Here is a 26,168-nt window from a genome sequence, read left to right as displayed (position 1 = left end):
GTAAAATTATGTTTTATTTGTTAACTTATTCATTAGTTTAGATATTAACGCATGTTTATTATTGGGTTTGTTGGCAAAATAATACATTTTCAAAACTTAATTGGAATTGTAGTACATTTACTATTTATAATTGGAGGAATAGATGACTTATAATGTTTGTGTAATAGAAGAGATGTGAGATAGATAAGAAAGTGGGGTATAGTGTAGTATTATGAAATTATAATAGGGTAACCGTACAAAGGATATCTGTACACTATTTTAGTGTATAGAATTATTACACACATATAAATATTTTTATTTCATTTATATTGAACATATTATATATCAGTTGTACGGATAAAAACATGTATATTAACATATATATGAGGTCACTAAATGAACTGTACGGGTTAAACTTGTGTATTATTATTCATTTGTACAATTGATATATGTACACATTATAATGTGTACAGATACTTGTACAAACATCTGTATACTTAATAAAGTGTACAAATACAAAATTTATAAAAAATATTTTACATTATCAAATATAATCATCACACAAGATGCATATCAAAATAGAAATTAAAAAACATAGTTTTTTGTATCTGTAAAAAGATTAGAAAAAAATATATATTGAATATTTTAGTTATTATATTCAAGAGATAATTTAATAAAACATATACATATAATTAATTTTAATGGCAGACTTGCAAAAAAAAATGATTAGTAGAGGATTAAAAAGTAAATTAAATAGTAATAAATAGTGAAAGTGTGTATTTTGCCAATTTTAAATAGCGAATGTACTAATTCTCTAATTAAAATTTAAAAATATACTAAAACTCCAATTTTCTCTTTATTTAATATGTTGTGTCAATATTATTATTTTTTAAGGGCATTAGATGAAAATAATGACTAATATTTTGCAAGCAGAGAAATTGCCAAGACCGGAAGTGAATTGGATCAAGTGTAATTATGATGCTTCATTCATTTATCAGATCATTCTAATGTCTTTTTTTTTTCTATTGTTCCAATCGTTTCATAAAATTGCATTTAACGTTGAAAATGAAATGGTAACATTAATCATTAATGTTTAAGAATATAACGTCGTCAGCAACTACCTGCTGTGAATAACAAATCATATAATATATTAGCAGAGACTTAGCAACTGCGAAACCGAAAGAAGCGTGTGAAAGGTATGATTGATGAGTTGATAATTTTATGAACAATTCAAACAATTATACCGCTGACTCATAATGATGGGATCGGGATCACATGAAACACAAGTAATCAAGAAATTATTCTAATGAAAAAAATTCTTTTCTTCAACAGTTTCTCCACCATTCCACTACAAATAGAGGCTGAGGAACTCAGTAGACGACTCACTCCTCTCTCAAAACTCTATTTCCCCCCTAAAGATAAGCAGATCGAAGGTAGAAAGAATGGCTGAGGTGACTAAACCCGAAGCTTCTGGTTTGGTTGGGACGCTTGAGACAGAAGTGGAGATCAAAGCTTCGGCTGGACAGTTCCATCACATGTTCGCAGGGAGACCACACCATGTCTCCAAAGCATCTCCAGGCAACATTCAAGGCTGTGATCTGCATGAAGGTGACTGGGGCAAAGTCGGCTCTATTGTCTACTGGAACTACGTACATGGCAAATTAACCTTATACACACTTTTATATCAGTGGATTCTTCTAAACTGAAACCAATTGGTTTGTCTTATTAGCCTCTCGCTAAACTGTTATCACCTCTTTCTATTTTAATACCTCTAGGATTTTAAACGAAAAATAAAAAACTAGTCTTCATAACAGACGAGTGCAACCTATATTACATAATACCTGAACAAACAAAAAAAAAAGCGTTTAGAGGAAACCGATCCCTTAAATATATATATATATATATATATATATATCCCCACTATATAGTATATGCTTAGCTTATAATATGTTCGTCTAGTAACATTCAAATTATACTCAGTCTTCCTTCTAATAATTTATATTAAATAATCGGTGTAGATGGGGAGGCCAAGGTGGCGAAAGAGAGGATTGAGGCGGTGGAGCCGGAGAAAAATCTGATCACCTTAAGGGTTATAGAAGGTGATTTGATGAAAGAGTACAAAAGCTTTTTGCTTACGATCCAGGTGACCCCGAAGCAGGGAGGGCCAGGGAGTATTGTGCACTGGCACCTTGAGTTCGAGAAAATAAGCGAGGAGGTTGCTCATCCCGAAACTCTCCTCCAGTTCTGTGTTGAAGTCTCCAAAGAGATCGAGGAACATCTCTTGTCCGAAGAATAGAGGAGAGAATACTCCTGGTGTGACTATAGTCCTGTTCGTACATGTATCGTGGGATTGAAGCATGCACAGTTTAATTTCTCTCTTTGAAACTGCAATAAATAAATGATCTCTGTGTTCGACGTATGTGATGGTCTAAATGTCTTTATGTATCTGTATGTGTTTGTTTGTTTTCGTAAATGTTTTTCAAAAATATATATGCATGTGATATGTCAGATGAACGTTTGGATAGTAAGCCTTGTCTTTCATTATTTTTATTTTTATTTTTATAAGCTAATAAAAACATTGCAAAAGGCGGTAAGGAACCACAATAGAGTAACAAGCTAATTAATCTAAGCAAACCAGTTGGAATAAGTTACATCCAAACTAGAGCATAAATAGGCTTCATATCATGATTTAAAAAAAAAAAAAAATTGAACGATGGTCAAGGAGTATTAACTGTTCCAGAGAACCACATCTATAAAAAGAGTGCGAGGCGATTCGATTCTTTCTTTTTGGTTTATATTAGGTTTAATCTGGTTTAGTGTTTTTTCTAGAATCAAGAATATAAACAAGAATTTAAGAACACAAAGATAAAGAATCACTCTCTTTATTAGCTTTAGAAAACTCTCTCAAAACTAAAAGTTCTTTTGTTCTCCTAAACTAATATAAGTTATGCCACAACCTTAGCATCTCCTTATATAGGAAAAACCTAAACATGTTTCCCTAATCCTTAAAGGAAAATTTCTTTTTCTCTTAATTTCTTTTTCTATTATATTTAGACAACTTTTAAATATAATCTCTAATTTTCCTTAAACCATAACTTGGTTAGCTTGATCTCCAAGTTTCTGTCAAACTTACTCCAACATTCTCCCTCTTAAACTTGACTTTATCCTCTTCCAAATCTTGAACACCTATAGACTCCCTCATTTCTCTGAACTTGATCCTTCCCAAAGCTTTCGTAAGAATGTCAGCCGTTTGTTCTGTTCCAGGAACATGCTCCACCTCTATTTGTCCATTCTCAACACATTCCCTTACAAAATGTTACCTTCGGTGTATGTGTTTGCTTCTACCATGAAACACTGGAGTCCTTGTGAGAGCTATTGCTGATTTGTTATCCATTAAGATTGTGACTTTCTCACTAGACGACCCGGTGACTTCACTAAGCAAATCCTGGAGCCAAATCGCTTGTCTCGCCGCTTCAGTCCCTGCCATGAACTCTGCTTCACACGATGATAGCACCACGGCATCCTGTTTCTGCGAACACCAAGATATTGGACCTCCTCCCAGATAAAATATGTGACCGGTTGTAATCTTGCCGTCATCTGGATCAACAGTGTAGCTGCTGTCGTTGTAGCCTAATAGTCTTGGTACTCTTGAGACTGAGCGTGTGAATACTAACCCAAAAGCAGTTGTTCCTCGTAGGTATCTTAGGCATTGTTTCATTGCAGCTCCATATGACACTCTAGGGCTCTACATATAACGGCTCAGTACTCCTACACAAAATGTTAAATCCGGTCTTGTATGAAGAAGATACCGTAGACAACCAACAATCTTTCTGTACCATGTAGCATCAATCTCTTTTTCGTTTTCCAACTTTGATAGCTTCAATCCTTCTTCCATCGGTGTGTGAACAGGATTACAAGACTTCATTCCTGCTTCTTCTAAGATCTTTTCTGCATAACGAGTTTGTCTTAACGTTATTCCTCCTTTAAATTGACACACTTCAATTACAAGGTAATAGGTTAGCTCCCCAAGGTCACTCATCTCGAATTTGGATGCTATCTCTTTCTTGAACTCGCCGATGACATGTGTGTTAGTTCCTGAGACGAATAAATCATCTACGTACACAGCCACAAAAAGAAGACTTCCCTTCTCCTCCTTTCGATATACAGACGGTTCTTTATAGCATTTTTCAAACCGTAACTCCATAAGTATTTGATTCAGCTTATTATTTCAGGCTCTAGGAGCTTGTCTCAAACCATATAATGCTTTGTTAAGCTTATAGACCTTGTCTTCACATCCCCTTTTAACAAACCCTTCTGGTTGCGTCACATACACGACTTCTTGTAACTCGCCATGTAGAAAAGTTGTCTTTACATCAAGATAATGTATTTCCCATCCATTAGAAGCTGCCAAGTTGACAAGAAGCCGTATTGTCTCAATCCGTGCCACTGGAGCAAAAATTTCATCGAAATCGACTCCATATTGTTTAACATAACCCTTCGCAACTAATCGAGCCTTGTACTTGTTGATACTACCATTGGAGTTTCTCTTGAGTTTGAATACCCACTTTAAGCCAATCGGCTTTATTCCCATCGGTAACTCAACAAGATCCCACATATCATTCTTGTTAATGGAGCAAATTTCATCTTCACAAGCGAGAATCCACTCTTTCGTTTCTTTCGCTTCCAAGAAATCTTTTGGTTCATTGTTCAAACATAGAAGCAACATCTCTCCTTCTTCTTGGGCAAGTAAAACATAATCTTCTAGGTATTTTGGCATGTTGATATGTCTTGATGTTCTTCTTAAAGTAGGTTGTGATTCTTGTTGAGCTTCCACAACATTATCTGTATCATACTCGTGTGTATCACCAACATCTGAATTTTCATTGTCTTCTTCGTTGATTTTCGGCTCATGATCTGTATTATCTCCAACTTGTATTGAGCCATTCCCACTCTCTTCCTCCTGAATTCCACGATTACCAAAATCTCCAAAAATAATACTAAAATCGCCACCATGATCTTGATTGGTTTGATTCCAATTCCAACCCTTAGTTTCATCAAATACTACATCTCGGCTCACTACTATTTTCTGTGTTTGCGGATCAAGCAATCGATACACCTTCGAACCTGGTTCAGTTCCTAGGTGAACAAGCATGTGTGAACGATCATTCAGCTTCTTCAAATTTAGTCTTGCTACCTTTGCATATCCAATGCAACCAAAAATCCGGAGATGCTCGATGCTAGGTTTCTTGTTTGGAAGACCTCATATGGAGTTTTTTCTTTGATTGCTCTAGTAGCTATCCTGTTCAGCAAGTATGTTGAATGCCTCACCGCTTCTCCCCATAAGTAGTTTGGTACATGCATATGTTTCAGTATAATCCTAGACATTTCTATTAATGTCCTATTGCGTCTCTCGACAACACCATTCTGTTGCGGAGTGTATGGAGCAGTAAGTTGACGCTTAATACCAGAGAATTCACAAAAAGAATTAAACTTTTGAGATACAAACTCTCCTCCTCTATCAGTTCTGAAAGCTTGTATATTTGCTCCTGAGTCTTGTTCCACCATTTGTTTAAACTTCTTGAATTTCTCAAAAGCCTCACCCTTTTCTCTTAACAGAACTGTCCACATGTATCAAGAGTAGTCATCAATAAGAACAAAGACATACTTGTTACCAGCAATTGTGTGTGGCGAAATCAGACCACAAAGGTCACCGTGTATAAGCTCAAGCATCTTAGCAGCTCGATACGTAGTGGCTTGAGGAAAAACCTTTTGGGTTTGTTTTCCTAATAGACATGATGAGCATAGTTCCTTTTCAAACTCAATAGGTGGTATCCCTTGAACAATTTACTTTTGCACCATCGATTGTATTGTCTCCATGTTGACATGTCCTAACCTTGCATGTCATCGGTTTGACTCTTTCATTGTTGCTAAGTGTAGAGAAGCAGTGTCTTTTATCCCCATACAAACTTGTATCAGCTTTAACGAGTAGCTTGCCTTCACGATCGTGCATTGTTAAACATTATCCCTTCATTCGAATATCACACCCAGCTTCTGTTACTTGTCCCAGACTTATGATGTTACTCTTTAAATCGGGGATGAAGTACACATCAGCCATCCTCCTCTGTTTACCATTCATGTCTACAAACGACATTGATCCTTTCCTTTTGATATCAATTCGAGAGTCATCACCGAATTTCACCTTGCCTGTAACAGAGTCATCGAGGGTTTCAAAGTATCATCGATCACCGGTCATATGATTGCTAGCCTCGTTATCAAGGTACCACAGATTCTCCTCTCCAGTATTTGTTTCATATTGACTTGGGATGCAGGTGTTTTCGTTTAGATACACCACCTCGTGTATCATAAGCTCATAAGCACCTTGTGTATCATTATTGTCATTCTCTTGTGCTTCTTGCAGTTTTAGCAAACGATCAGGACAACTTGAAGCAAAGTGACCTGTTTTGTCACATCGAAAACACATTATTTTTGATAAATCTCTTCCACCTCCTCCTCGTCCACGACCTCTTCCTCTGTAGTAGGAGCGCCCTCCATGGCCTCTGCCCCTAAAATCAGTGTTGTAGTCATGAGAAGGCTGGTTGGTGTATGGTTCCATGTTAGCATACATCAATTTTCTTTGATCTTCTTGGATTTCTTCATCTTCAGAGATACGTTCCTCATAGGCTTTGAGACGCCCTATGATGTCTTCAAAGCTTGTTTTATTGAGATCCAAGACTTGTTCGAGAGAAGCCACAAACTCGGCTGATTTCGATGAGATCTCAGATAACCTGCCGCCAAAATCATCAATTGTCTCAGAGTCTTTCATCTTAAGACGATCAAACTCGGCTGTTAATGTTTGTAGTCGGGCTTCTCTAACTCTCTCAGCTCCCACATGTCTTGCTTTGATAGCTTCCCATACTTTATTGGTTGTATGAAGATCTCCAACTTGCAGAATCAGCGACTCGGGTATGGACTGAAATAACAGAGCCATCGCCATATCATTCTTCTCATCGTTAGTCCGAGATGTGTCTTGTTCAGTTGAATCCTCATCAATTATCTCCCAAACCTTATGAACTCTGAGTGCTATCTTCATCCGCATAGCCCAAACTGTATAGTTTGACGAATTAAGCATAGGGCATTGGATTGACGAAGGCCCTCCTCCTTCTTTCGGCTTGACCGTCGTCGGAATAAGATCTCCCATGTTTGCTTCACGATCTCACAAGGCTTTGATACCAATTCTAGAATCAAGAACCAAACTCTCAAGAATATAAGCAAGAATTTAAGAACACAAAAATAAAGAATCACTCTCTTTATTAGCTTTAGAAAACTATCTCAAAACTAAAGCTCTCTTGTTCTCCTAAACTCATAAGTTATGCCACAACCTTAACATCTTCTTATATAGGAAAAACCTAAACATGTTTTCCTAATTCTTAAAGGAAAACTTCTTTTTCTCTTAATTTCCTTCTCTATTATATTTAGAAAACTTTTAAATATAATCTCTAATTTTTCTTAAACTATAACTTGGTTAGCTTCATCTCCAAACTTCTGTCAAGCTTACTCCAACATTTTTGTTAGTCGGTGAAGCAAACAGTTAACCGTATAAATCCAAATCCATTGAGAAATTATGATTTTGGAGAATTTTAGCAATAAAATTTTTGATCGGAAAATTTTAACTATAGAACATACTATTCAGGTAGATATACGAGGAGGTTATTATAGTTATGGGTGTTTCTGGTACGATGCAGTACTTTCGAGAAGGAAACAGATCGTCGATCCGTGTGTTGCTTATCAATATATTGATCTGTCGAATGAGAGAATGAACTAAATTTTTGTGAACACGGTGATTTCTCTCCACCCATACACGTGCAATGTTTACTGTTTCAAGTTTATGACTTTAGATGTAAATAACGCATTGAATAAAGAAACTATATATTCATATTTATCCAATAACATAGTCAATGAATTTTGTTTTATTTGCATAAGAACTTACGTACCTTCTTTAACGAACGACATGTTCTCTCTTTGAAAACACTTATTTATGGAATTTTTAGAGGAAATACTAATGCCAAGGCTGCAATAACAAATTTGAGTGATCTCTAGATCATTTAATTTATATGAACAAAACCTAATTCAGTCTTATCCTTTACAAAAATTCGGTAGGTGAGACAAAATAGCAATTAATAAATATTTGTTTTCTTCGTCAACCGTTACGCCTTCACTCCTCTACATATAGCTGTCAATTGGGGCCGGCCGCCCATGAACATGCCTATGTCCATATACATATGGGTTGATCATGGTCAGACCAAAAAATATATGATCTATTTGGGCATTTGACCATTTTTATCTATTGATCATATGGGCTTAACCAAATGGACAATGGGTTGCCCACTTACCAAAATAAGAAATTCCATTTACAACTAAATAATTTTAAATTATTATATTTTACATTTATAAATTTTTATTTTCATAAAATACATTTATAATTTTTTTCATAAAACAGATAAATTATTGTATTTGCGGAAAAGTGATATTACGATTTTAGTGGGAAAACACAGTTTTACGGTTTTGGCAGGAAAACGTAATTTTACGGTTTTGGCGGGAAAACACAGTTTTACGGTTTTGGCGGGAAAACATAATTTTACGGTTTTGGCGGGAAAACGTAATTTTACGGTTTTGGCGGGAAAACACAATTTTACGATTTTGGCGGAAAAACACAGTTTTACGATTTTGGCGGGAAAACGTAATTTTACGGTTTTGGCGGAAAAACACAGTTTTACGGTTTTGGCGGGAAAACATAATTTTACGGTTTTGGCGGGAAAACGTAATTTTACGGTTTTGGCGGGAAAACGTAATTTTACGGTTTTGGCGGGAAAACACAATTTTACGATTTTGGCGGAAAAACACAATTTTACGATTTTGGCGGGAAAACGTAATTTTACGGTTTTGGCGGGAAAACACAGTTTTACGGTTTTGGCAAAAAATGTGGATTCTCTAATTTTGGTTTTGAGGAGAAACTGTAATTACGTAATTTTCCACCAAACTCATAATTTTAGAAGAGAAATAACAAAAAAAAATTAGATTTTATAAAAGAAACAACAAAATAAAATTCAGATTTTATAAAAGAAAATAACAAAAATAATACTCAGATTTTATAAGTGAATAACAACAAAAATAAATTCAGATTTTATAAAAAAAAATAACAAAAATAAAACTCAGATTTTATAAGTGAATAGCAAAAAAAAATAACAAAAATGAAATTCAGATTTTATAAGTGAATGACAATAAAAAAAAATTGGGCTGTCCATGGTTATAACCATTTAGAAATGGTGTTAATGGACATGGACACTTTGTGGACCATTATCTATTTGGGACTGTCCAACTTTGGCCCATGCAAAAGAATGTTCAGATGGACTCGCCCAAATGGTCCATGGACGGACTATTTGACAGCTCTACCTCTACATAAAGAGGTCAAACTTAAGAACTCAAACGGGTCTCATCATCTCTCAAAAATCCTTTTAATTTTCAAGATAAACAAATAAATTAACGAGGAAAAAATGGCTACTAAAATGGTCGGGGCTGCTATGAATCCAGTGAAGACAGAAGCGTCTAGTTTGGTTGGGAAGCTTGAGATAGATGTTGACATCAGAGCTTCGGCTGGGCAGTTCCATCACATGTTTGCCGGGAGACCACACCATGTCTCCAAAGCATCTCCAGGCAAAATTCAGCGTTGTGAGCTGCACGAAGGCGACTGGGGCAAAGTCGGCTCTATTGTCTTCTGGAATTATGTTCATGGCAAGTCAATGCTATATTCATATTTTTTTACATAGATTTCAGAGTCATACCCAGACATATATATATATATTTATATTTATACTATATTTTGTGCAGATGGGGAGGCAAAAGTGGCGAAAGAGAGGATCGAGGCAGTGGAGCCGGAGAAAAACCTGATCACTTTTAGGGTGATAAGAGGGAGATTTATTAAAGGAGTATAAGAGCTTTGTGATTACTATCAAAGTGACCCCTAAGCAAGGTGGACGTGGGAGTGTGGTGCACTGGCATGTCGAGTATGAGAAAATTGACGAAAAAGTGGCTCACCCTGAGACCTTCCTTGAGTTTTGTGTCCATGTCTCCAAAGAGATCGATGAACATCTCCTGAACGAGGAATAGATAGTACTCTTTAAGATTCTGATGTCCATCCTAGCTATGTGCATACATATAAATATGTCTGCTATGAAGCATGCATGTTTTTAGTCTATGATGCAATAAATAAGGAGCCTTGAATGTGTGATATACTCTAAAATGTGTGTATGTATGTATAATATTATTTTCAAAAATAAAAGCTTGTGATCAATGATATATGTTTGTGGATAAAATCATGATTCGTCCCTCCGGCCGTATCATGAAAGTTACAATCATGCATTCTTTGCTTCCTCGTTTAATAAGTCTCTTGTAATGGCGAGTTCTATGAGCTTCATGTTAATGTATCAAAAACGTGTTATTACCACTAAACATGCATAATATCGGAAAAGTGTTACAAGTCCATATATATAGCCAAATTAGACGTAAAGGGCCAAAAAAGAACGTAACTAAAATCAAACAGATTAAAGACAGGAAAAAAATCAGAGTATAAGATTAAAATAACATATGTTATATACTACCTACTTGACCAAACTTGTAGAAAGAAAGCAATGAGTGAACGTATTTGAGTTTTAATGCATGTTTAATGAAACAACAGTTGAAGACCAACACATGTAATCTAATGGTTTATGTTAGAGTTGTTTTGAGAGGACAATACTTTTTCCAGTTAGCGAAAACACAAAGAAATACTAATGTATATATTTTTTATTATTACAAATTAAACTAGATTCTTATTTAACAATACTAAACTTATATTTATTTACTATAATTAAGTTATTTTAAAATAGAATAACATTTAAAAAAAATATATTATAGTGTTTGCCGTTGATACAGTAAAACACCAAATATAGTGGTGTACTGTGCAAAAAAAGGAATCACACTATTATAGTGTAAAATATACGGTTTGGTTGGAGACAAAAAATCAAATCTTCTACGTTATTATGCAGTTTTACTGTCCGGTTGAACTTGGCCAAATTACTAGATTACTAGACATCCCACATTTGCCGTATGACAAGATATGTCGAAATATAATGACATAAATATGCCACTTCCCTCTCAAGAAACAGTTAGTTGAAAAGGATCGTACCTATTTTCTCTGAAGAAAAACGTGTTGATAATGTGTTATTCAACTCTTCAATCGAGCATCCATTGATTTTTTACGACAATTGAGCTTTTACAGTTTTCAAAAGTTATATAAGTGTTGGGAAAAGTGTTGTCAACCGACATATCACACAAACTTCCAACACCTAGACTACCAAAAAAGTGATCATGAAGGCCTAAGGGCAAGATTATCGGTGGTCTCTTATAAGTGGATTTTTAAATATTGTTTGTTTTTTATGAATTAATTGTGTATTGTTTTGAATATAAGAACCCATGGTCTCTTAGTTAAAATTTTCTCCTTCAATAGTAGATTCTAATTTTGGGTCTCTTATTTTTTAAAATATTGTTTTTGAAATTTAAAAATTTTAAATAGAATGGAAGTAGTATAAATGTGTAAACATTTAAGATTTTACAAAAATAGGAAAATATTGCAGAAGGACAATGAGATGCTTGTTCTTGATGATGATGTTGTTGTTGTTATGCTTGTTGTATGAGGAAGTTTTGTAAATGATACAATGCCGTTGCGACAAAGAAGATACGGGACTGAACCTGGTGTGGCTTGTGATGTCTTTGACGATGTTAATTTTGTGGTGCTTAGGTATAATGCACAGTTTGTACAGAACTCATGAGCACATCCTGTTAATGTCATACACAACAATCAATTCAATAATGTTCTAAGAAAGAACAATTTTGGTATTGAGAAATCGTTACATTACCATCTGCCGATACTGTGCATTTTCTTTCTAAACAAACGGCACAAGGGTCACGACATGGAGTGTTACAATCATTTTCTCGCCAGCCACATTCTCTGTAATCAACAAACAGAGAAAACACCAATCAGTCTCACAGAATCTTGGATTCATATTAGGTGTTTCAGTTAGGTGAAAGAATTTTTACATACTGAGCAATCTTGACAATGCTCATTAGAGGAAGGCAGAGGAAAGGAGAGGGGACGTTTGTTCGATGGCAACCATCAATGGTGTCCATCTAAAAGCAAAAACACTAAATGAATAAGGACATTGCGCTTTATATCAAGCTGTTGGATTGGATTTTGCAGGCAGAGAAATAGAGAGAAGAACAAACCCGTTGGAGTTCATGGCAGCTAAATGAAACATAACATAAGCAAAACACATGATTGTCTGATTAGCATGTGTATATACATGGCAACACTGCGTGTTTCCACCACATGACGCATAATGGAGAGCTGTACTCCCAGCACCTACAATGTAAAACCAAAGAGCCAAAGCCAGAAACAAACTACAGAAGTAAGTTTTTTCGCTTAAAGAATCTCTACATTCATTATCGAAGTTAATCAATTGGGGCATAAGATAATAACCTATAAGATCTATTGTTGTTCCATCTTTAACAGTGACCTGAGCAACTGAAGCTCCAAAATCCACTAAATAACATTCCACTAATCATCTGACAAATCTTTTTAAAAAAACACTATTTACCTTGGATCAAAACCAGCAATTGAGGATTTATTATTCTTTAAGAGGCTCCAGCAATTGGGAAGACTTGGTATATAATCCGAAAGCAAGATCCTGATACATCGAGGGTGACCATTAAGAGCAGCAAGATGTAGAGCAGTACCGCCATTTAAGTAATTTGATCTGTAAATCTAAAACTCGAACAATCAAGAAACACAAATCATTGTCCCAATAACCTGACATACTTTTGTTATCACAATCAGTTAGAAAAAGAAAAGAACATCACAACATAAATTCCTTTGATTCCAAACCCTTCAGCCGAGTAAATCGCCTTCGCTACTCATCTCTAGATCCTTCGATTCCAAACCCTTCCTCTGATTCCAGATCCTACAATTCCAAACCCTTCCTCTGATTCCAGATCCTTCAATCCCAAATTCCTTTGTCGTTTCGGGAATTCGATCGCGAGAGAGAGAGAGGAAAAAAAATAAAATCTCTGCTTCCCAAATTTTTATTTTCCTTTTGTATTATTCTATCATCCAACACAAAAGCGACACATAGCGTCTCTTACAACACAATCGGGTATACTATATAAGGGGCTCTCTTAACTATTTTATTTTCTTCTGAATTATTTTTTTGGTTCAAAACACTAAAAACTCCTCTAAGAGGCAACCGTTGGAGAAGGTCTAAATTTTCTAAATGTCGTTTTTGTTACATATTTTTATTTCAATCACTATTATTTTCGGAATAATTAAACAAAAAGTTGATGAGTTTTTTTTGGAGAATTCCCAAGGGTGGGCTTAGGGTACGCTTTTTCAACTAGAGGGTTTCATATCTAGTGAAAAAGATTGTGATACCGGGAAAATCTTTTATTTTCGCCGGATTTGATTAATTTTTTCCTTGTTTTCACGGTGTTTTCTTGGAAAGTTCCTTAAAAGTTTAACCTAGTTCATCCTTTCTTGACCGCCGTCATTCCTTTTGAGAAGTGTGGTGACTGTTAAGGAAGTTTTTGTGGTTAGAGAGAGTCAGCTTAGGAAGTGAGATGGAGTATGCTTTGGATAAAGCTCTAAAGGAGATGTCTCTTGATGATGATCGACCAATCGTGTTGCAGGACCATGCGAAATTCAACTCGAGTGTGAGGAATACGTGTAGTATTATTGGTAAACTTTTGTGTCCAGAGAACCAGAAGATGTCAAGTATGATTCATGAGATGCCAAGGTTATGGAGGGTTTACAACAGAGTGCGAGGTATTGCACTGCCCAACGACAAGTTCCAGTTCATCTTTGATTCCGAGGCAGATCTCACCCTTGTTTTGCAATCTGGGGCGTGGACTTTTAATGACTGGAGTATGACGCTTGAGCGATGGGTAGAGAACACCCATCTGATTTCCTTAAAGTTCTTCCGATATGGGTGCTCCTCCGGCACATCCCGGTGAACTATCTGACTGTGGACACGATAAAGGAAATCGCTGGGCATATTGGACGTGTTACGGATATCACATTTGATCCTCTGAAACCTCTAAGTAGGGGATATGTGCGAGTTAGGGTTTTGTTTGACATTAACAAGCCATTGAAGAACAAAAGAGTTGCAGCTCCCTTCGGGAGAGACTTTTGAGATAGGGATAGAGTACGAGAGGATTCGGAAAAGATGCTATCATTGTCTTAGGTTGACTCATGATAAGCTCTGGTGCCCACTGACCCCCTCTTACCGGCAACCTGGTGCTACGGGAGGGGAGAAGAGTCATGTGGTAATCCCAAACCGCTTGGTACCACGGATCAGTCGTGATGATCCTCTGTTTGGAGTTTTAACTGATGATGATGTTGACATTGATGTGGTGACTGGCAAACCAAAGATTGCCAAGGATGTTTTGGATGAGATGAGACAGTATTTGTCTGTAGCTGATCCTAAAGAGCGACAGATACATATTGAGCGAGTACGTAAGTCTGTCTGGGATCTTAAGGATGATGCTGAAGGCCAGAAAACACTACTGAGGTTGGAAGCTCCAACGAGACTAACTGTAGACATGGATAAGGGTAAAGGTTTGGTTTTCGATTTTGAACAGTCAGCTACTTTAGTTGGAGAAGGAAATCGGGGAGACTCTGCTGTTCAAGGGCTTGGTATAGGAGTGGTTAGATCCTCTCAATCACAACCGGTTGGCTCCACTTTTGTTGCTTCTGGCTATGGTGCTACGGGTCCTCGAGATAGCTTTTCTGCTGGCTCTTCCGGCACTAGTAAACTGCAGAAGAAGCATAGGAGGCCAAATCAATGGAAGAGGAAGGTACAGGCTGCGAAACAGGCGCAGGAGATTGGAATCAGTAATTTTTCTTTGATTGCTGAGGGTGAAGAAGGGGAGGTTTCAAAATGGAAAGCTACTGATGAGGCTCGAGTATCATCAAAGATCGATAAACACGATGAAAGAAAGGCGGTTCCGCACGAGGAACTGCCAAAGCAAGTATGAGTTTTCTGAGTTGGAATTGTCAAGGTTTGGGGGGCAACTTGAAAATTCCTTATCTGAGGGAAATGCGTCGTCTACATTTCCGGATTTTATGTTCCTCCTCGAGACTAAAAACTCCAGAGACAAGGTGGTGAATTTACAGAGAGGATTGGGATATGAGCATTCTCATATTGTGGATCCTCTAGGGCTCAGTGGTGGTCTTACTTTGTTTTGGAAATCATCATATGAGGTAGAAGTGATTACTGCTGATAATAGGATCATTCATGTGAAGGTCAAACTTGGGTCATTGGCGTTTTACATATCATGTGTCTATGGTGATCCGGTAAGTGGGTTGAGACAAGTGGTATGGGACTCATTAGTGGATATTGGAGTTGTTCGAGGTGCACCATGGTTGGTTATTGGTGATTTGAATGAGATGTTGAGCAATGAGGAGAAGCTTGGTGGACCAGCACGGGTGGAGTCATCATTTTTTCCTTTCAGGAATATGATTCATGACTGTCGTCTACGGGAGGTTCCGAGTATTGGCAACAGATTATCATGGGCTGGTAAACGTAACAACATGTGGATCCAGTGTTGTTTAGATAGAGCTCTTGGTAATGAGGCATGGTTTCATCTGTTTCCAAGGGGGCAGAATGAGTATCTTGAACGGATTGGTTCTGATCACAGAGCTATATTGTTGCGTTTCGCCAATGATAATGTCTCCAAAACGGGAAGATATATGGTCAACAAAAGATGGATATCTAAATCGGACTTCTCTATAGTGGTTCAGTCGTGTTGGACTAATGGAGAGGCTACGGGACAGACCTCGGTGATGAGTCGAATTGCGGAATGTAGGAGATCTATCTCAGGGTGGAAATGATCGCAAAACCTGAACTCCAAAGTGAAAATTCAGCAGGTAAGAGATAAACTTGAAGAGGAGGGTACCAAACTTCATCCCAACTTACAGGTGATGCAAGACTTACGCTGGGAGTTGGCTGAAAATTATAGAGCTGAGGAGTTATATTGGAAGGATAGAAGTAGAGAGCAGTGGTTGCAGGGTGGTGATCGCAACACAAAGTTCTTTCATGGAAGTGTTAAATGACGAAGGATCCAGAATCAGATTTTATCTCTCTTTGATGATAATGGTGTGGAACAATTTTCAGAGGGGTCTAAAGGTGAGGTGGCAGTGTCGTATTTCCGCAGGATGTTTACTAGTTCAAATCCTGGTGCTATAATGGAGGCTATGGATGGGATGAGGCCTCGGGTTACAGCCAGTATGAATGCGGAACTAACTTGTCCAATCACTGCTGCAGAGATAAAGAATGTAGTCTTTAGTATCAAGGGGGAAAAGACACCGGGTGCGGATGGTATGTCAAGTCACTTTTATAAAGAGTATTGGGACATTGTTGGACCTTAGGTGGTGAAGGAGGTACAACAGTTTTTTGAATCTGGACATCTTCCTTCTGAATGGAATTTTACACAGATTTGTTTGATCCCAAAGGTGCAGAATCCTACTAGCATATAAAACATCCGACCTATTAGCCTTTGCTCAGTGATATATAAGACGGTTTCTAAGGTATTATGTCAGAGGCTTAAAGGGTTTTTGCCATCGATAGTCTCAGATACTCAAGGGGTTTTCGTCTCGGGTCGACTTATCTCAGATAACATCCTATTGGCACATGAACTAGTTCATGCGCTTAGGACAAAATCAGGTTGTGATGAAGAGTTTTTGGCCATAAAGACAGATATGTCGAAAGCCAACGACCGAGTAGAATGGAATTTTCTTGAAGAATTACTCCTTAAGCTTGGGTTTGACATCAAATGGGTACAGTGGATTATGAGTTGTGTGCGGTCAGTCACCTTCTCAGTTCTTATCAATGGAAAGGAGCATTGTTTTATAAAACCTAAGAGAGGGATACGGCAGGGGATCCCTTATCACCTTTTCTCTTTATTTTGTGTGTTGAGGCACTGGTACATGTAATGAACAAGGCAGAACAAGATGGTCGACTTACGGGTTTGAAATTCACTCCGGACTGCCCGTCGATCCAGCACCTTCTCTTCGCTGATGATAGTTTATTTTTGTGTCGTGCCAGCTTGAAGGAGTGTTCTAACTTGTTACAATGTTTACAATTATATGGGGTTGCATCTAATCAGGAGATTAATTTTCAAAAATCATCGATAACCTTTGGGAAGAGGTTAGATCCATATATGCGGCGGCTAATTGGGTTTTTTACAGGAATTGAACAAGAGGGAGGGGCTGGGACATACTTAGGACTCCCGAAATGTTTCAGTGGATCCAAGAAGGATATGTTAGCATACATAACGGATCGTTTAACCTCTAGATTGCGAGGATGGTTTGAAAAAACCCTTTCCTTGGGAGGTAAGGAAGTGTTGCTTAAAGTTGTAGCTTTAGCACTCCCGGTGTATGCAATGTCCTGTTTCCGGCTCTCGAAGTATCAATGTAAGAAGATAACTAGTGCTATGGCTAACTTTTGGTGGAATGCAACCGAAGATAAACAGAAGATGCATTGGGTTTCTTGGGAGAAAATGTGCAAGTCAAAGGAGCAGGGAGGTTTAGGTTTTCGTGATATTGGCTGGTTCAATCAATCCCTCCTTGCGAAACAGGCTTGGCGCCTTTTAGATGCTCCGTCTTCGTTGTTGGCGCGGGTGTACAAAGCCAGATATTTTCCCACAACATTGTATGCATGGAGAAGTATACTCTTTGGTAGAGAATTGTTGGAAAATGGCCTAATGAAATCAATAGGTAATGGCCAGAATACTAGTGTATGGTTGGATAAATGGATTTTTGATGAGTTACCAAGGAGACCATGTAATAAGGAACAAATGATTAATCTGAATCTCCAAGTTTCGGAGCTCGTAAACCCTCAGGGTGACTGGAATCTACAGAGGTTACAGGAACTCTTTCCTCCGTGTGATGTCACCAAAATTATATCCTTCCCTCCGGATAGTCGTTTACATGATAGGTTGGTGTGGGCGTACACCAATGATGGGAAATACTCTGTTAAGAGTGGATATTGGTTGATATCTAAAGATTTGGTGAGATGTGATGGGGATTCAGAAAGTGCACAAGCTTTGAATGTACTGAAAGGGAAGATATGGACAATGGAGACGGCTCCAAAAATCAAAATGTTCTTCTGGATAGTGCTATCTGGTGCTTTAGGGGTTGCAGATTGTCTAAGGAGGCACGACTTACAAATCAATCCTATGTGTCAGGTTTGTCAGACTGAAGAAGAAACTGTCTCACATGTTCTGTTTAATTGTGCCTTTGCGACAGAGGTTTGGTCTGCAACTGCTTTACCAATGCCAGTCCAAGGTTTTTCAGCATCGGTCTCACAGAATGTTGAACATTTGTTGTTATTACTTACCAAAACTGAGGTTCCTTTGAGATTGCGGGTTGCTATACCTTGGATACTTTGGGAGATTTGGAAGGCACGTAACTCGGTGGTGTTCACTAGTAGGGTACAGGATCCTCACGTGCTAATTGCGGGTGCAGTGGCAAATGCAGAGGAATGGCTAAAACAGAACATATTGCAAGACCAGAAACAAAATCATGGTTCGGGTGGGGGAAGAGCTCTGTTCCTACAAAAGAAATGGACTAGACCGGCTGTGGGAACGCTTAAATGTAACTTATGTGCTTCTTGGGTCAATAGTCATTTTTTTGCTGGTGGAGCTTGGATCCTTAGGAATCATGTTGGTGATGTTCTGTTTCATTCCCGCAACGCTTTTCAACCGAAAGTGAATCGTATTGCTGCAGAGTTGCATTGTCTGTTATGGTGTCTTGAGAGTTTGCGGGATCTACATATATTATCGTGTGAGGTTTGGAGAGACTGTGGGGCAGTAACGCGTGCTCTAGAGAGACCCCAGGATTGGCCTAAGTACCGCTCAAGTCTTTATAAGATAGATAAGGTTCTCAATCAAATGCAGGTGGTCTCGGTTCATTTGGCGACCCCAAAGTCGAACGGAGTGGCACGATCGATTGCAAAGAGTGTCACACGTGATGGCAGGCTGAATACGTATTTAGCTTTGGGTGGTCCGGCTTGGTTACATGAGCAGATTGAACGTGAAGGGCGTGTTTAGTATCGGATTTCCGAAGTTTTCTCGTTTTTGGTTCCCACCTCCTCTTTCTCTTTGTTTTTTCATTGTTAAACTTCTTTCTCCTATTATTGAAATGCAGACAATTAAAAAAAAAAAAAAAAAAGTTGACATGTCACTTTTTTCTTTTTAATAATTGTTTTCAGGGGATCACTATTATTTTCCGTCTAAATGTCAGAAAGTTAATAATTGTGTAATATTTTCCCAATTATTACACCTTTTTTTCTTTTTCTTTTCATATTGCAAAATCGAGATCCCCAAAATTCATTTGTTAAGATGTTTGAGACCTGATCCGAAACAAGCTGGCTTCTCTCACTGTACGTCCCTGTAGATTTCATTGACAACTACAAACACTCATACCTGGTTAGGATTTTAACAATCAACTGCATGAGTATTTACTTTGAGATTCCACGCACACGGACCAACAAAATTCAATTCCTACAACTGCTTGAGTAAATTACTTGCAGGTTCCACGGACTAACAATATTCAATTCCGACCAAACCTTTCGGTTCATCGAAACGTGCTTAAAAGTGTAATTCGTCCTACGAGTGGTTCTCTGTAATATTTTGTAGGCAACTTATATTTTAAAAGTAACAAAAACAAATAAAACCAAACTGGCAAAACTGAAACACTAAAATTTTGGTTCTTTGTAAAAAACAAATAGATAAAACACTTAAAAAAAGATAAAGGTTTTAGGTGAAAATCTTAATGAATATCTTTATGGGTCATAACGATGGGATTGTACTCAAAATCAAACCAGTGTTTTCTTCTTCTAGATATGCTCACTCATTCCTCTATATAAAGGGACTATCGAAACCCCAAGGAACTCACAAAAACCAAAACCTCAACCTCCCCAATAACATCATACCAGCCTTTGAAGAATGGCGGAGGCATCTAGTTTGGTGGGAAAGCTTGAAACAGACGTGGAGATCAAAGCGTCGGCGGAGAAGTTCCATCACATGTGGGCAGGGAAACCACACCATGTTTCCAAAGCAACTCCAGGCAACATTCAAGACTGTGTGCTGCACGAAGGCGAGTGGGGCAAAGTCGGCTCTATCCTCATCTGGAACTACGTTCATGGCAAGTCAATGTTATATTCATTTTTTCACATATAGCCAGGAGATTTCAAACTAATTCTAAGACAAAAGTTAAACTAAGCATTATATGTGGCCATGTGGGAATATATTAAATGATTGGTGCAGATGGAAAGGAACAGGTGGCCCATGAGAGGATCGAAGCCGTAGAGCCAGAAAATAACTTGATCACGTTTAGGGTTTTAGATGGGGATTTGATGAAAGAGTACACGAGCTTTGTGATAACGATCCAAGTTACCCCTAAGCATGGAGGGCCTGGAAGTATTGTGCACTGGCACCTTGAGTATGAGAAAATTTGTGACGAGGTAGCTCATCCGGAAACTCTACTCCAGTTCTGTATCGAAATCTCCAAAGAGATTGACGAACATCTTTTGGCCGAGGAAGAAGAGGTGAAGCAAACAGAGACGTCTAGTTTGGTGGGGAAGCTTGAAACAGACGTGGAGATCAAAGCTTCGGCTGAGAAGTTCCATCACATGTTTGCGGGGAAACCACATCATGTTTCCAAAGCATCTCCAGGCAAAGTTCATGGCTGTGATCTTCACGAAGGCGACTGGGGCACAGTCGGCTCTATTTTCTCGTGGAACTACGTTCATGGCAAGTCAATGTTTTTTTTGTTTTTGGTTATATTCATTTTTTCATATATAACCAGGATATTTCAAACTAAAGTTCAGACAAAAGTAATACCTATAAATAATCGATGCAGATGGGGAGGCAAAGGTGGCTAAGGAGAGGATCGAGGCGCTGGAGCCGGATAAGAACTTGATCACGTTCAGGGTTATAGATGGTGATCTGATGAAAGAGTACAAAACCTTCGTGTTCACAATCCAGGTGGCCCCTAAGGATGGAGGGTCAGGGAGTAATGTGCACTGGCACCTTGAGTATGAGAAAATTAGCGAGGAGGTTGCTCATCCCGAGACACTCCTCCAACTATGTGTGGAGGTCTCCAAAGAGATAGATGAACATCTCTTGGCCGAGGAATAGAGAAGATCTCCTCGTGCATCTATATGTGTGTCAGTGTGTACCTTAAGTTCAGTAGTATTTGAGTTCAAATATAATGCAATTAATAAGGACTATGAGCCATGCATGTCCGAGTTTGTGAGATTTATAAATGTGAGTGTGCTGTGTGCATGAATATATGTGTATTAGCATACGTTGGAAATTGTAAGTTTGAGCAGCGACGTGTAGTGCTATTATGTAGCTACTACAATGTGTAATTTTGTTATGTTTGCTAAAGCTAATAATATATGTTTGGATTCATAAACCCCTATCTTTATGTTTTCATTATTTAATTAATGAAAACAAAAAAAAAAGAATAATGATATATTGATATTTGTATATATATACTGGGACATGTCGGGGGATCTTTCATCCCAATTATATCCACAGTGTCGTGCCTAGACTCCCAGAGGCCTAAGGCAAAAAATAAAAATTTATACATTTTCGTGATCAAAAATGTTATAACTTATAACTAAAATTAGATATATTTTTTTATAATAAATTATAGATAATTAGTACTTTGTTTTTAATCTATGAAAATAAAACTTTATGTTATATACTATAAATATATAATATTATACAATTTTTAAATCTATTTTCTTAATTAACACTTTATATCTACGAAAATACAATAATTTTTAAAAGTATATATTGTAAAATACTAGAGATAAATAGAGATACTTTTTAATATATTAAACAAATTTTTGAAATTTAAGAAAAAGAACATTGAAAATATATATTTTACTAATATATCAAATAATTATTTAAATTTGGGAACCAATTAGAAGACCAATAAAATCTTAATATTAGAGGGCCTAAGGCAAATGCCTTTTTTTTAACTCATAGGCACGGCCTGTATATCCATTGACATTATTATGCACATATATATACGTTACCATTTTATAGTCATATCTACGTATAACTTTATGTTACTGTTGATCATATATATCATATAACGAAATGGTTGGATCCTTTTTGAGTTAATAGTTAACGATATAATTCCAAAGAAATGTTTTGGACAAAAGCTTTAAATACGTAAAACACAAGTGGGTGAACAACTTAATCATTTAAGATATAGGAAATTAGCAATAGCATAATGGAAAAGCCATTCTAATTAAATTATTGAATATATTTTTTTATCCAAAATTCGTCGAAGCCATGATTAGACATGATAATAAACAAACAAATAAGAAAGATAAAAAACATCCGGGCCATATTTTAGAAAGAATATAATGAAGAAAATAACCATAATGTGTTAATGTTGGGCTGTTGTCAAACACCATACCCAACAGGAAACAGCCATACTCTGTCTTGCATTTGAGTATTTGACAATGAAAACTTCACACCTTCAGATCTGGTTTCGAGGGTACCAAATTACTCGTTCAAAGGAGACTATTAAGGTTCAAAGGACTATAATAAAAGTCAATTTTCTACCACAATCCTCAAACTTGACACTCAAAACGAGCTTAATAGTGTAGTTTTTGTCCTAATTAAAGCTTCACTTAAATGTACAAAATAAAAAGGACTTGAAAAAAAAAATCTAAGATATACAATCATAAAATTATAAGAGTAGGTTACAGGTGGCAAATATTTAATGGTAATAATTTAGTTATTTATTGCTTAGAGTTATCGTTTTGGTAAGGTGGGTCATAATAATGCATGGGATTGTGATCACAATAATTGTGTCTTCTTCTCCTAGAGATGCTCACTCATTTCTCTACATATAGGGCTATAGGGGGAAATCTCAATACATCTCACCAAAAACAAAACCACCCCCTCTTAAAAAAACATCTAACTTCTTTTTGAAAATCAAATCAGCCGTGAAAAACATGGCAGAGACGACAGTAACAGTGGCACCGATGGGAGTTGAGATGAAGAAAACAGAGATGTCTAGTTTGGTGGGGAAGCTTGAGACAGACGTGGAGATCAAAGCTTCGGCTGGACAGTTCCATCACATGTTCGCGGGGAAACCACATCATGTGTCCAAAGCATCTCCCAGAAACATTCAGGGCTGTGACTTGCATGAAGGCGATTGGGGCAAAGTAGGCTCTATCGTCTACTGGAACTACGTTCATGGCAAGTCAATGTTTTATAAACATTTTTCATATATATATTTGTACTGTTTTTATCTCAGATCCGTGTGTACATGCATATGTGGAGACTCAAAACTTAACCTAGAAATATTAAATAAATGGTGCAGATGGGGAGGCAAAGGTAGCAAAGGAGAGGATCGAGGCGGTGGAGCCAGAGAAGAACTTAATCACCTTTAGGGTTATAGAAGGTGACCTGATGAAAGAGTACAAAAGCTTCTTGCTCACAATCCAGGTGACCCCAAAGCAAGGAGGACCAGGGAGTATTGTGCACTGGCACCTTGAGTATGAGAAAATTAGCAACGAGGTGGCTCATCCCGAGACTCTCCTGCAGTTCTGTGTTGAAGTCTCCAAAGAGATCGACGAACATCTCTTGGCCGAGGAAGAAGAGGTGAAGGAAGAAGAGGTGAAGCAAACAGATACGTCTAGTTTGGTGGGGAAGCTTGAGACAGACGTGGAGATCAAAGCTTCGGCTGAGAAGTTCCATCACATGTTCACTGGGAAACCACATCATGTCTCCAAAGCATCTCCAGGCAACATTCAGGGATGTGACCTTCATGAAGGCGATTGGGGCACAGTGGGATCTATCATCTTCTGGAATTACGTTCATGGTACGTCAATATTATATACACTTTTTCATAGATTTTTGTAGTCAAAGTTTTTAGGAGTGCGACCATTTTATAAAATTTTCAATGACCGAAAAAGAGATGATGAGTCTAGCTAATTGCATCGATATTAAATAATTGGTGCAGATGGGGAGGCAAAGGTTGCGAAGGAGAGGATCGAGGCGGTAGAGCCAGAGAAGAACTTGATCACGTTTAGGGTTATAGATGGTGATCTGATGAAAGAATACAAAAGCTTCTTGCTCACGATTCAGGTGACCCCTAAACAGGGAGGGCCAGGGAGTATTGTGCACTGGCACCTTGAGTACGAGAAAATTAATGAGGAAGTTGCTCATCCCGAAACTCTGCTTCAGTTCTGTGTCGAAGTCTCCAAAGAGATCGACGAACATCTCTTGGCCGAGGAATAGAGGAGAGTACTCCTCCATATATGTGTGCCTTAAGTTTAATATATGAATGAAAATGCAATAAATAAGGACAAATGAGCTACATATGTCCGAGTTTGTGAGATATGCAATTAAGTTTGAGTGTGCGTGAATGCTATGCAATCCTTTTATGTTAAAATTGTAACTATCAGAAGCGACGTTTAGCAGCTTGATCGATGAGGCTTATATAGCCGATCCCAAAAATATATAAGTATGTTATGTTTGCTAATGTAATATATGTTTGGATAAACGAAGCCTTAATTATGTTTATGCTTTCATTACCCCTTTCTAAACATTTAGATTTTTTGGAAAATGACCTCTAAACCCCAAAAAAAAAAAATTAAAAAAAATATTGAACAATGAATTCAACCCTATATCTGTTTTGGTTAATGGGCAATTTTTGCAACAAAAATAAATATTACTCTCTCTCTCTTTCTGTTTCACAAAGAGTTTCATTTTGACACTTTTTCTTGTTATAAAAAAAGTGCATTTTATATTTTCGATGCAAATTTTAAGATTAAATTTCTTTTTTATCCCTATTATTTGAGCTTATTAATTAGAAAGGAAAAAAACTTTAGTGTATTCATAAAAGGTAAAACAGAAATTTAAACAATTTTCTTAATTCACAGAGGGAAGTATAAAAAAAAAGGAAAAGAAAGTTAATTGGCAACTTTTATTACGAAAAACCAAATGTTTTCGTACACAAGCCTTTAAAGTTTAATTAAATATGTAGACACAAGTTTGGGTGAGCATTTAACAAAAAGAAAAAAAATCGGGTGAGCAACTGAGCATTTAAGATAGATCCATAGATCATAATGAGTGGATTGCGATGGATGCTTTGATATTCGTGGCTTTAATAAAAACGAGAAGAATCGAGTTGTGCGGGAATGGTTGAACCAGGGTCGTTTTGATTTTGGTTGTTTGATTGAAATAAAGGTCAAGGAGAGACGAGTTGACCGGGTTTTCAACTCTGTTTTTGCAAATTGGTCTCTTCTCACTAACTATAAAGAACATCGTTTGGGTCGACTGTGGCTGGTTTGGCGGGATAACGTGAGGGTTACTCCAATTTACAAAACCTCTCAGCTCATCACGGTTTCCATCAGTATCGATGACAAACAAGAGTTTTTTGTAACCTTTATATATGCTTCTAACTTGGTGGCTGAAAGGAAGACCCTTTGGTCGGATCTTCAACACCATAATGACTCTCCTCTGTTTCGCAACAAGGTTTGGCTTATTGGAGGGGATTTCAATGAAATTTTGGAGAATGAGGATCACTCTCTTTACACTTCATCTCCAATGATTCCTCCTGGTATGAGAGACTTTCAGGACTGTGTTCGTCACTGTGAACTCACTGACATGAGTTATCAGGGTCAGAGGTACACATGGTGTAACAAGAGGGAAGATGGTGTCATATGTAAAAAATTGGATCGAGTACTAGTTAATCAGCAGTGGCTTCAGCAGTATGGGCATTCTTACTCTGTATTCGAACCTGGTGGTTGCTCCGATCACTTCAGATGCCGGATACACATCTCGGAGGAGGCTCCACGGATTCAACGTCCGTTTAAATTTGTCAATGCAGTGGTGACGCATCCGGATTTTCACCAGGCACTGGCAGATAAATGGAGAGAGTCTCCACCACTCTTCCATTCTACCTCTACTATGCACCGTTTCACAAAGTCTCTAAAAGGACTTAAGCCTTTGATTCGAAATCTGGGAAAACAAGTGGTTGGTACCATCACCAAACGAACCAAAGC

At 37.5% G+C, this 26,168-nt stretch overlaps 4 protein-coding genes and 1 pseudogene across 7 annotated transcripts; all 5 read left to right on the top strand.

Annotated features, from left to right (window-relative positions):
• Positions 1–1,168: 1,168 nt before the first annotated feature.
• Positions 1,169–2,503, top strand: LOC104750925 (MLP-like protein 28). 3 transcript variants are annotated; one of them, XM_087493240.1, is made up of 2 exons: positions 1,169–1,587; positions 1,998–2,503. In XM_087493240.1, exons 1-2 carry the CDS (start codon positions 1,422–1,424, stop codon positions 2,273–2,275), a joined length of 444 nt encoding a protein of 147 aa, XP_087349366.1. In that variant the 5' UTR covers positions 1,169–1,421; the 3' UTR covers positions 2,276–2,503. The 3 variants fall into 3 exon arrangements, 2 of the variants coding, with proteins under 2 accessions (XP_087349366.1, XP_010471089.1); XM_010472787.3 differs by having other exon boundaries at positions 1,348–1,635; XR_761732.2 differs by having other exon boundaries at positions 1,553–1,694; positions 1,998–2,183.
• A 6,949-nt stretch (positions 2,504–9,452) lies between these two features.
• Positions 9,453–10,349, top strand: LOC104750924 (MLP-like protein 31; annotated as a pseudogene). The gene is made up of 2 exons (XR_015585264.1): positions 9,453–9,768; positions 9,865–10,349. The product of XR_015585264.1 is annotated as an MLP-like protein 31 (transcript).
• Positions 10,350–13,683: 3,334 nt separating this feature from the next.
• Positions 13,684–19,173, top strand: LOC147925780 (uncharacterized). Its single transcript, XM_087492771.1, has 9 exons — positions 13,684–14,007; positions 14,103–14,180; positions 14,323–14,919; positions 14,990–15,904; positions 15,992–16,136; positions 16,239–16,442; positions 16,559–16,576; positions 16,692–16,900; positions 17,230–19,173. Exons 1-9 carry the CDS (start codon positions 13,684–13,686, stop codon positions 19,171–19,173), a joined length of 4,434 nt encoding a protein of 1,477 aa, XP_087348897.1.
• A 738-nt stretch (positions 19,174–19,911) lies between these two features.
• Positions 19,912–21,544, top strand: LOC104750923 (MLP-like protein 28). The gene is made up of 3 exons (XM_010472785.3): positions 19,912–20,269; positions 20,392–20,877; positions 20,987–21,544. The coding sequence occupies exons 1-3, from the start codon at positions 20,071–20,073 to the stop codon at positions 21,262–21,264; spliced, it is 963 nt and encodes a 320-aa protein (XP_010471087.2). The 5' UTR covers positions 19,912–20,070; the 3' UTR covers positions 21,265–21,544.
• Positions 21,545–22,855: 1,311 nt separating this feature from the next.
• On the top strand, positions 22,856–24,664 carry LOC104750922 (MLP-like protein 34). Its single transcript, XM_010472784.3, has 3 exons — positions 22,856–23,355; positions 23,480–23,980; positions 24,122–24,664. Exons 1-3 carry the CDS (start codon positions 23,109–23,111, stop codon positions 24,397–24,399), a joined length of 1,026 nt encoding a protein of 341 aa, XP_010471086.2. The 5' UTR covers positions 22,856–23,108; the 3' UTR covers positions 24,400–24,664.
• The last annotated feature ends 1,504 nt before the right edge of the window (positions 24,665–26,168 follow it).

Source organism: Camelina sativa, chromosome 16 (genome assembly GCF_030686135.1).
Source record: "Camelina sativa cultivar CO46 ecotype springtype chromosome 16, ASM3068613v1".
NCBI classification, from domain to species: domain Eukaryota; kingdom Viridiplantae; phylum Streptophyta; class Magnoliopsida; order Brassicales; family Brassicaceae; genus Camelina; species Camelina sativa.
This window is presented reverse-complemented; position numbering and strand designations above follow the sequence as displayed.